The sequence below is a fragment of the Natator depressus genome, chromosome 7 (genome assembly GCF_965152275.1).
Source record: "Natator depressus isolate rNatDep1 chromosome 7, rNatDep2.hap1, whole genome shotgun sequence".
Taxonomy (NCBI): domain Eukaryota; kingdom Metazoa; phylum Chordata; order Testudines; family Cheloniidae; genus Natator; species Natator depressus.
This window is the reverse complement of record NC_134240.1, coordinates 83,622,962-83,634,267: the sequence shown is the minus strand read 5'-3', so window position 1 is coordinate 83,634,267 and position 11,306 is coordinate 83,622,962. Positions and strand designations below refer to the sequence as shown.

Sequence of the window (11,306 nt, the reverse complement as noted above, 5' to 3'; positions counted from 1 at the left end):
AACTGCGCCAGCGTGCCTTTGAACGTCCAAATGCACATTCTACCACCATTCTGCACTTGCTCAGCCTGTAGTTGAACAGCTCCTGACTACTGTCCAGGCTGCCTGTGTACGGCTTCATGAGCCATGGCATTAAGGGGTAGGCTGGGTCCCCAAGGATAACTATAGGCATTTCAACATCCCCAACAGTTATTTTCTGGTCTGGGAATAAAGTCCCTTCCTGCAGCTTTGAAACAGACCAGAGTTCCTGAAGATGTGAGCGTCATGTACCTTTCCCGGCCATCCCACGTTGATGTTGGTGAAATGTCCCTTGTGATCCACCAGAGCTTGTAGCACTATTGAAAAGTACCCCTTGTGGTTTATGTACTCACCGGCTTATTGCTCCAGTGCCAAGATAGGGATATGGGTTCCGTCTATGGCCCCACCACAGTTAGGGAATCCCATTGCAGCAAAGCCATCCACTATGATCTGCACATTTCCCAGGGTCACTACCCTTGATATCAGCAGATCTTTGATTGCGTGGGCTACTTGCATCACAGCAGCCCCCACAGTAGATTTGCCCAGTCCAAATTGATTCCCAACTGACCGGTAGCTGTCTGGCATTACAAGCTTCCACAGGGCTATCGCCACTCGCTTCTCAACTGTGAGGGCTGCTCTCATCTTGGTATTCATGCGCTTCAGGGCAGGGGAAAGCAAGTCACAAAGTTCCATGAAAGTGCCCTTACGCATGCGAAAGTTTCGCAGCCACTGGGAATCGTCCCAGACCTGCAACACTATGCGGTCCCACCAGTCTGTGCTTGTTTCCCGAGCCCAGAATCGGCGTTCCACAGCATGAACCTGCCCCATTAGCACCATGATGCCCACATTGGCATGGCTCATGCTTTCAGAGAAATCTATGTCCATGTCCTGATCACTCACGTGACCGCGCTGACGTCGCCTCTTCGCCCGGTATCACTCTGCCAGGTTCGGGTGCTGCATATACTGCTGGATAATGCGTGTGGTGTGTAATATGTGCTCCTAATTGCCAAAGTGAGCCGAGCGGCCTCCATGCTTGCCTTGGTATGACGTCTGCACAGAAAAAAGGCGCGAAACGATTGTCTGCCATTGCTCTGACGGAGGGAGGGGCGACTGACGACATGGCTTACAGGGTTGGCTTACAGGGAATTAAAATCAACAAAGGGGGTGACCTTACATCAATGGGTATTTCAGGCAGGACTTCAGGGAGGGTTCCAATAAGAAATGGTGCACCTAAGTAATTGTTCTTATTGGAACAAGCAGGTTGGTCTGGCCTCTGATTGACACATGGCTAGATTTACCTCGCTGCACCTTCTCTGTGAGTGACTGCAGTGTGACCTAGAGGAATGAGTCCCCTAGACGGGGGAGGGGGGAAGAAAATGAATACAAAACAAATCTGGTCTATTTCTTGTTTTGATCCACTCCATCTATCTTTTACATCTTTGGCTGGCAGCAGATGGTGCAGAAGGACTGCTAGCCACCCTCATCTCTTGCCTGCCTGGCAGAAGATGGTACAGTAGGACTGCTAGCAATCCGTATTGCCTGCCTGCTCACCATAAGATGGTTCAATAGGACTGACTGCAGGACTAAAGAGAATGACCTGGTCAAGTCACTCCAAATTTAGTCCCTGCGCCCATGTCTGCCCAGGCGCTCCTGGCCGATGTGGCCAGGAGCACCTCAGACATGACGATGACAGCTACCAGTCCTACTGTACCGTCTGCTGCCACAAGGCAATGGGTTGATGCCGCTGTGTAGCAATGCAGTACCGTGTCTGCCAGCACCCAGGAGACATACGGTGACGGTTACCTGAGCGGGCTCCATGCTTGCCGTGGTATGGCGTCTGCACAGGTAACTCAAGAAAAAAGGCGCGAAACTATTGTCTGCTGCTGCTTTCACGGAGGGAGGGAGGGAACGGGGGCCTGACGATATATACCCAGAACCACCCGCGACAATGTTATAGCCCCGTCAGGCATTGGGATCTCAACCCAGAATTCCAATGGGCAGCGGAGACTGCGGGAACTGTGGGATAGCTACCCACAGTGCAACACTCCGGAAGTCGACGCTTGCCTCGGTACTGTGGAAGCACTCCGCCGAGTTAATGCACTTTAATGCACTTAGAGCATTTTCTGTGGGGGGACACACACTCGAATATATAAAACCGATTTCTAAAAAACCGACTTCTATAAATTCGACCTAATTTCATAGTGTAGACATACCCTGAGCAATGTAAGAAGGTAAAATAGAGTGGAGAAAGGGAGGAGAGGGGGCTGGGACTCTCTCTCTCTCTCTCTCTTTTTTTTTTTTATCTGTGCATTGAGATTTGCCTCTCTCTCATTTGTGTAGGCAGTAAGTGGGGAGTCTCTGGCTTGTGTGTTGTGGGAAAACCTCCTCCCCTCTCTGTCTCAATTAGCCCTGCTAATTCATATTGGCATGTTTGATCTTTTCAGAGAGAGATGAAAGGGGCATCTGCCAACTCTGGTTACAATCAGAGCCTGCCCGATCTCGATTGAAGGGACTGTGCTGGAAAAGGACATTCATCACTTTGAGGGGAGGGAGGGGGAAGAGAAAAGCGCCACGAGTGCCCTGCCCAAATCAGGGGTGTAGAATGCAAGGGGAGGAAGGAATGTTATCTGCACTGCCTTACCCAACATTCTCTTCAAAAACAAAATCGAAGTTGAAATGTGCTCCGCTGTGTTCAAACTGAAATAGCTGAGGGAAATGGCACCTCATTTATTTCCTTCTTTTCATTGCCAAACAGTGGGAGTAGGGAGGGAGAGGCAGCTTAAGTGCTTCTAGTGCCCTGAGCAAAACTGAATTACAGAGCTAGTCTTGCCCCCTCTTTCCTCCCCCCCCCCAATGCGTGGTTAGACATGAGAGAGTATGAAGCAACAGATCTTTGCTGACTAACGAAGCATTGGGATTCCACTTCAAAGGTGCCAGCAGAAGCTTCTTTGTGCTCTTAGAGCCTTTTTACACACACAAGTTGTACTTTTATAGTTAAAGCAGTACAACCCCATAGTGTGGCTCTACCAGTAAAAGCTGCTTTATAGCTATTCTTGTACAGGCAGGGGAACAAGCTATACCGGTATAAGTTACCTTTATACAGATAAAACTGCGTCCACACAAGGGATTGTACCAGTATAACTCTAGTGGTATAAAGTCATACCCCTAACCAAAATTGTACTGTTGGTACAATTTTATAAAACGTATACCAGCGTAGCTATGTTGGTCAGAAATGATGCTGATGTCTCTATCTTCCCATAGCGCTCTCGCCATCAAGAGTGTCTAAGCTTTTTCTGCCTTATATGTTCCTACATGGAAACTGGAGTCTGCACGTCATTTAATTCTCTGCCCTTGCATTTGCCTAGAGGATTTCATTATTCCTAAAGCACCCTTAGTGGATGGGAGGGATGGCGTTGTCTAGTCTGGAGTACCTTGTGGCAAACTGCACTCACATCTGTGATTTTTTTTATACTAATATTTAAAAGTTCCCTTGCCTTTGCTTCCTTTCCACTCTTAAGGGGCTCTAAAGTGAGAGGTTCAGTCTGTGCCCTGGGGATTCGTTTAGAATGTTTTTTGTTTTCCTGGCTCATAATGCCACCTGCAGTAGGCCATTTCAGGCATCATAAAATGAGGGGGTTCAGCGCTCAAAGCTAGAGAGAGGAACAAGGTGCAGTAGCACCATGAGCCCCCTCACCACTTACAGCCACTAAAAATTCCACCGCACTTTTAAAGAGTAGTGTGTTAACCCTGGTGTCCTGGCCAGATTCCAGCCTGGGTCATTACACTTTCTGAGGCCTGATTATCCTTTTACTTACAGTAGTAAATGAAGTTACACTGTGAGAGGAGAAGGCCCTTCCTGTCTAAAGTCCCTCTGTCATTTCAGTTGGATACAGTATTCCCCCCCCGCCCCCAATATTAAGTAGCATCACTTAAATAGTGGCATGATTCCACATCAGAAGTGACTCTTTACAGTGGCAGGTGAATGATCCCTGTATATTACCTCTGTAAAGTGCTTGAGATGTTTCAGAATGAAAAATGCTATATAAATATAAGCAAGGCCCTAGGTCCTATGCAGCAGGAGGGCAAAGATTCAGGAGTGTCTTCCCAAGCCTCCCCATGCACCGTTATGAAGTACAGAACAGGCTGTATGGTATACCTTATTTTTGCATTTGATATTACATTAATGTTGCACTACCCGAACATATTCAGTGTACTGCTGATTTTATTTTTATATTGATAATGCAAGATTGCATTGTGGAAGTTATGGGGATGAGGAGGAAGCTGAGAGTTTTGGTAGCTGTGTAGGGGACAGATGGGGTGGGAGCTAGTAATATGGAGAGAGATGCACTTCTTCTTTCTCTTCTGCCTTCTAGACAGGGGTGAAAGTCACTTTAAATTTGGGGACGGAGAACTAAATTCCTCATTTCCTACTCCAGCAAACATCCACTGCATCCTGGCCTACTCTCTGCTCTACTCCCAACAATGGAGAAATACAAACTAATATGTGTGAAATAGTTAACAATGATGACATATAATGTACTTTCATTAGGGTTCAAAGTGAGATGGATGGGAGGAGTTCACACTTCTCAGAGTTCTAGTTTCAACCAGTGAGCAGTTACAGGCAGGTCTGACTGCATTGGTAGATTCACTTTACGTTTTGCAGGCTTTCTTTGTGAGCATAGCAAGTAGAGACTTAATTTTTTAAAAACAAATGAAAGCTGAGATTCTGGAGCCAATTCGAAGAAAAAGCTGCCCTGGGTCCAGGGTTAGCTGTACCTCAGTTCCCTTTCTGGTCTCTCTAAATCACCCCCTCAGGGGATAAGCCTCTTGCTCTGACCAGTTTTGCATGGCATTTTGCCGTTGTCCCTCTCTTAGGGGCTCTGGTTATGATACCTTGTGCACAGCAACCGCTTGTCTCACTGCAAATCTGATTTGGTTCCAGGCACCTGCGTTTCTTCCCTTTGGGAATCTGTGACCAGTGCCATTGAACAACAGCCTTCTCAAAGTATTTTTATTTAGTAGTTGGGACAAAGCATTAAAGAAACAAAAAAAGATTTTACAACAACTAACAGCTGACACACACATTTAGTCTCATTACAGGAATAGAACAGACCCAATTCACGTTCTCTTAAACCACCAAGATCTTTCTGTGCATGTCTGTCTCGCTCTCGCTCTGACTGGTTCCTTCTGACAGGTTCAACAAAGCGCCACCCTCCCTGTGTGGGGCCTGGGTCAAATTACCATATTGCTGAATCATTTTTTTGTTTATGGGCCCAGGTGTGAAATATCCTGGTGCCTGACAGTCGGTTTTTCCAGTCAATTGAGCATGCAATAGGGCCTCTCTGGGAGAATGCCCTCTTGATGTCTGCTGCAGTGTTTGGACAGTTAGATCCATTCAGTCTCAATGGGTTGTAATCCCCAGCCTGATGTCTGCCTGTCTCCTGTGGGTGAGTGCGTTGGAACTGTTTGCTCTCCTTTGATAGTCTAACACACCGTCTTAGAAGTCAAGCACATAGAGCACATTATGATTACAGACTGAAATGAGCAATTGATAGAGACACTTCTGGACACATATCATCACAGAAGGACAATTATGTGACTGATTACATGGCCATGTAATCCCATTATGCAGGAGGATCTGAATACAAGATGGTATGATGATCATCATTTTCAGCACCTTAGAGTACAACGAACCTACTGATAGGATTTAGAAAGAGGGTTCTAAAGTGATATTTACTGTCTAAACAGTAAGGAAACATCATGAAGGATTGACCTAATGCTGACCATTATTGAAATGCTTTTTGGCCTGTTGAATTTTGGCAAAGGGGAAAGTTATGAAAAAGTCCTTATTTTATTCATGTGCAAATGAGTGCCCTCTACATTATAGAATAAAATGGCAGCTCCTCTGCTACACTCTTCAGTACATCACTAATTAGGTGCAAGATTGGCAGCTAGCTTCCCAGACTGACAGCAGCTGGATGGGAGAGACAGATGAAGGGTGTGTGTGAAAGTGGAAGTTCTGGGAAAGGATAAGATCAAGTCACTCGGAGCATCCCAGTGCTGAATTAAAAACAGGCATTGAGACAGGAGCTCAAACAAGCAGCTATTTATTCACTGCAGCAGCTTTGTTAACTGAAACACACACTGGGCATGATTCTCCTCTCGCTGAGATCAGTATAGAGGTAAACTTACCTGTTCAACTTAACTTCAGCATTTCCTGACTGAGTGGTTCACTTTGCACCCTTAACATTCTTTATTGTGTGGGGTGGCATACAAAGTGCAGAATGTGGTTTATGTGTATATAACATCTTCAGGAAGAATCCTGATTACCAAACATTTGAGACCTCTGGTCTCACTGGTTTGGTAGAAGACTTCTCTCTATGCCAACCTCTCTCTCTCTCACCAAACTGTGCAGTCTCTAAATCGATACCCTTTCTTTCTTAAGAAACACACTGACATGCTGGATAACTTCCTATATGAGTCTTTATCTTCCCGCTGAAACCAAATTACATTGTGTGGATGTGGCTACAAGGCAAACCTTGTCTATATTCACTCTTATAGCACCTTTCTCTAAATAGAAGCTTACCGGTTGTTTTTTCCTGAGTACTACAGTTGTAATGCTTTCGTTGTCTGTGTAAGTGCTGAGAGCATCTGAAAATCTTTTTTTTTCAATCGGTGTATAGGACCATGCATAAAAAGTGAGCTATCCAATAGCTTTTTATTTGAAAGATGTTGACTATTTATCTAGTTGACAACCCTGGGATGCTACATCAGTTATCTTCCATCCCCATGGATAATACAGAGCGCGTCCCCTAATGAAGAGGCTGTCATGCATTATCAGGCTGCAGGAGCTGTCTGTTCAGAGAGTCCAGGCATTAACAGAAAAGGAATTGATTGTAACAGGACTGTTTCCTTAGCATGCCCACAGCAAGGGCAGTGTATGTACACTATTTAAATCTGTCTCCCTTCCACCCCTGCTCACTTCACATATCCATGATGGGGGATGGTTGAGGCTAAGCTTGAGGTACTTCAGGGGAGGCATGTGCCTGGCTTATGGATAAAAGGAAGTCTTTGGGCTGAAGTGCTGTCAGTCCCTCTCTGCCCTTTCATAAGCACTACATTTTTAGCAAAAACAAGGCAACATTGTAACTTTTCCAGAACTCCGCCAAAGCTAACAAACCCTGCAAATGCTAACACAAACAGTTAAAAAGTGGCTTATAAAATGTTTAAGCACCAGATGTAGGAAAGTACGAGGTTTTATTTGTTACCATATGTATGACCATAGTTCAAGCTTTTGTTAGGTTAAGTATGTACTGGACCTGTCACAGTGCCTCTAACTACCCGCTCTAACAACAACCACAGCTCCTTTAACTACCCAGACATCTGTTGGAAAAGTAATATGGTAAAACACAAGATTTCCAATAAGTTCTTGGACTATATTGGGGACAACTTTTTGTTTGAGAAAGTGCAGGAAGTAACCAGGGGAACAGCCATTTTAGACTTGATTCTGACCAACAGGGAGAAATCGGTTGTGCATCTGAAGGTGGAAGGCAGCTAGGGTGAAAGTGGTCATGAAATGATAGACTTCATGATTCTAAGAAAAGGAAGGAGTGAGAGCAGCAGAATAAGGACAATGGACTTAAAAAAAAATAACAACCGACTTTAACAAGCTCAGAAAACTGGTAAGGTCCCATTGGAAAGAAAATCTTTAGGGATAAAGGAGTTCAGTAGAGCTAGCAATTTCTGAAGAAAATAATACTAAAGGCACAACTGAAAACTATCCTGATATGAAGATAAGAGCGGAAGAATAGTAAGAGGCCAATATGGCTCCATCAGGAGCACTTTAGTGAACTGAAAACTAAAAAGGAATCCTACCAAAAGTGGAACATAAGGAGGAGTACAAAAGAATAACACAAGCATGTAGGGACAAAATCAGAAAGGCAAAGGCACAAAATGAATTACAGGTAGAAAGGAATCTAAAAGGCAATAAGAAGAGGTTATTTAAATACATTAGGAACAAGAGAAACTTGAAGAATGTGTAGATCCTCTACTTAGCAGGGAAGGAGAAGCTAATAACTGATGACATCAAGAAGGCTGAGGTGTTTAATGACTGTTTTGCTTCAATATTTACTAAAAAAGGTTTATGGTGACCAAATACAACTAATATTAACAACAAGGGGGAAGGGACACAAGCCAAAATAGGGAAAGAACAGGTTCAAGAATATTTAAATAAGTTAGAAATATTCATATTGGCAGGGCCTGATGAAAATCATCCTTAGGAACTTCAGGAATGAGCTGAAGTAATCTTGGAACCATTAGCAATTATCTTTGAGAACTCCTGGGGGAGGGGAGGGCCCCAGAGGAGCGGAGAAGGGCAAACAAATTTCTACCCTTCATCCTGAAAAAAGTAGATGTTTTGTTGGTGGCATTATTAGATATTGTGTGACCCAGTATGCCCAAAGGTTTGGCTTTTGGTGATTTATTTGTTTTTGTTTTTGGTGGAGAGTTGTGCCAGGTTGGTGACCCATGCTAGTACTGCTGAAAGGAGCTGTTAGGAGAGGAGACCAGAAGTGCTGCAGTGTTGTTAAAAGAAAAGGAGTACTTGTGGCACCTTAGAGACTAACCAATTTATTTGAGCATAAGCTTTCGTGAGCTACAGCTCACTTCTGAGCTGTAGCTCACGAAAGCTTATGCTCAAATAAATTGGTTAGTCTCTAAGGTGCCACAAGTACTCCTTTTCTTTTTGCAAATACAGACTAACACGGCTGTTACTCTGAAACCTGAGTGTTGTTAAAGATTCCTGTAATAGGAGCAAGTTTTGCACCAAGCAGAGGGAGAGAAAAATCCCTTTTTCTTTTTTCCCTTTCTTTCCGTAGAGATATGCAGAGCTGCAGCAGTGGACATCTGCTGCCTTCCCCCTTACTCACATCATTATCCCTACCATTGTATAGAAAGCACATTTCTGTCAGACCTTCTTGTTTTGTGTGGTGTTATTTCTAATCCTGTTCACTTACCCAGGTGGTTTTACATCAAGGGCAACGGGAATGCCATCCTGGTAAACTTCTGCGCTCGATATAATCCAGCCTGTATACTCAGAGGAAATTTAAGACTCTTCCTTCTCCCTTTCCCCCTCCTTTGCTTTCAGGTGGCAGCCAAGGCTGGAGTTTACGAGATCCTGAATCAGCTGGGGTTTGCTGAGTTTGAGAACCTAGAAGACAAGTCTCTCTCCAAGCTCCGCTATCGCTGGCAGGAACAGAGCTGTAGCCAACTTCCATTCCGAGGGGAGTTCATTTAGGACCTGACGCTGTGAGGCACCTTGGGAATTTCTGCATTTCTCCAGACTTGGCTGGTTCTCTTGCTTTTTATGGATGGGGGGAGGGAGAATTTGCCTTAAGGAAAGACTTTGTTTCCAGAAAGATTGGAGCGGGACGGGACACACCTTAAATTGACTTTAAAAAAACAAAAATTTATAGTGTTCTGTTAGACACAATAAAAAATATTGTAAATTAAATAACAGGTGTCTAATTGAAAACATTGTGTAACCTTTTAAAAAAAAATCTCTGAAATGTTTAAAACAAAATCTTCTTAATTTAGTGAATGTATTAGCAGCAAGTGCCAAATTTTTCATGGCCTTCCTCACTTTCCCACTATAGCAGTGCAGTCTACAGAGAGAGTCATATAAATGTAAAAGAATTTGCAGGCCAACTTGGGATTCATGAAGAATCCCGTAGGCACTAGAATGAGATCTGGATTTTTATGTTTGTGCATATTTATTACACTTTTTAAAATTAACTTTATTAACAAACTAGAAGTGTTTGAGAAAAATATAAGCCAATAACTTCCCACAGCCCTGCTACAGTCAAAAGCCCTGTTTCCAGAGCCTGTATGCTTATGCTGCAGTATGGCACCAAAGCTTCCGTTTAGCAAAAAGCCACATTTTGTGGATCCAGAAATAAAAGATGAAATCTTGGCCCAACTGAAATCAATAGGAATTTTGCCATTGAAACCAGGATTTCACCCAGTGTATCTAAAGCAATTTAAAAAAACCCTTCACAGAGGAAATAATAAAAAAGAAGGGATTGGAAAGATTGAAAAATAAGGTGAATCAAGTGTGTTCAGGTACAGAATAAAGTCGCATTCTCGCTATCACATCTGAGGGAGAGGCTGGTTGCAGAAGGTTTGGTGAGCAGAAATGGAATAGTCCAGAGCTAGCATGAACAGGATGACAAAATAAGATATGAAGTACAAATGCACAAGCATGCAGTCTGTCTCTTTCCAAATCTGCTTTCATCGGCTGCCAGCAGTTCAGGAGGTGCATACATCAGAAATTAAAAAGTGAATTTTTTGAAAAAATTAAAATACCAAGAGGTGTGTATTTCATTTGGAATTGTTCCTATTGCTACTTCAAAATCCAAGCACCAAGGCTTCTGTTTATCAAGCATTTTATTTTTGGCTTCTTTCTGATGGAGCATTTTGTTTTCTTTTCTTTTTGTAAATGCAAAGCATCAGATCAAGTATTTTACATCTCCAGCAGGATATTTTAGGGTTTAAATTATTTGCTGGTGATATAACCGAATAGATAAATTGGTAACTTGCAAGAGGCAGTTGCTATTTCTTTTTCTTTTGTTACCTCTAACACAGCCATCTGACAGCATAAAATGTTTTCACTTCTCCTCATCGCCTATAGTAACTGAAAGGTGGCTATGTTGAAGTGACATAAAACCAAAATAAACTTGCTCGTTGAAGGTAGTTTATGGCACCGGTATGCAGAGAACTTTGAAACAGCCCTCTTCTTGACTGATTTCTGTTACAAACAGATGTATATCAATTTTTGTATTCAGTTCCTTTCTGATAATGGAACAGACACTGTATTTTTTGCAAAACTACTGTACAGCTGTATGCCTCCACTTTGTTTCTAAATTTTATGTGATCTTTTGGGTTTCTCCACGTGTGTGTTTATTATTTCATTAAGGTTAAAGATCTTTGTGGGGAGTAGGGTGCCTAAATACCTCTGAGGATCTGTGCCTAAGTGTTCCCTGCTTTGCCAAAACAGTTTTGCAAGAAATTCTTGTGACTAACCTGATAAATTCATGTTTTATAGAGTGCTACTAACAAATCTATCATATTACAGGTTTCCTGAAAGTTGTACCTTTAACATTTGTTGTAATTGGGCAAAGACCATTGCGTTTCTCCAAATGGACATTTTATTCCTTAAAGGTATGATGTCTGGGGTGAATTCTGGCTCCATTGAAGCCAATGGCAAAACTCCCAGTGACTTCAGTGGAGCCAGG

The 11,306-nt window shown here is 43.2% G+C and overlaps 1 protein-coding gene across 2 annotated transcripts in view; it reads left to right on the top strand.

Annotated features, from left to right (window-relative positions):
- PALD1 (phosphatase domain containing paladin 1) overlaps window positions 1-10,974 on the top strand; it is a 191,705-nt gene extending 180,731 nt beyond the window's left edge. For both annotated transcript variants that reach the window (XM_074958941.1, XM_074958943.1), the window contains exon 20: window positions 9,161-10,974. In XM_074958941.1, the coding sequence (XP_074815042.1) occupies window positions 9,161-9,310 (150 nt within the window). In that variant the 3' untranslated portion in view covers window positions 9,311-10,974. The remainder of the gene's footprint in view (window positions 1-9,160) is intronic.
- The last annotated feature ends 332 nt before the right edge of the window (window positions 10,975-11,306 follow it).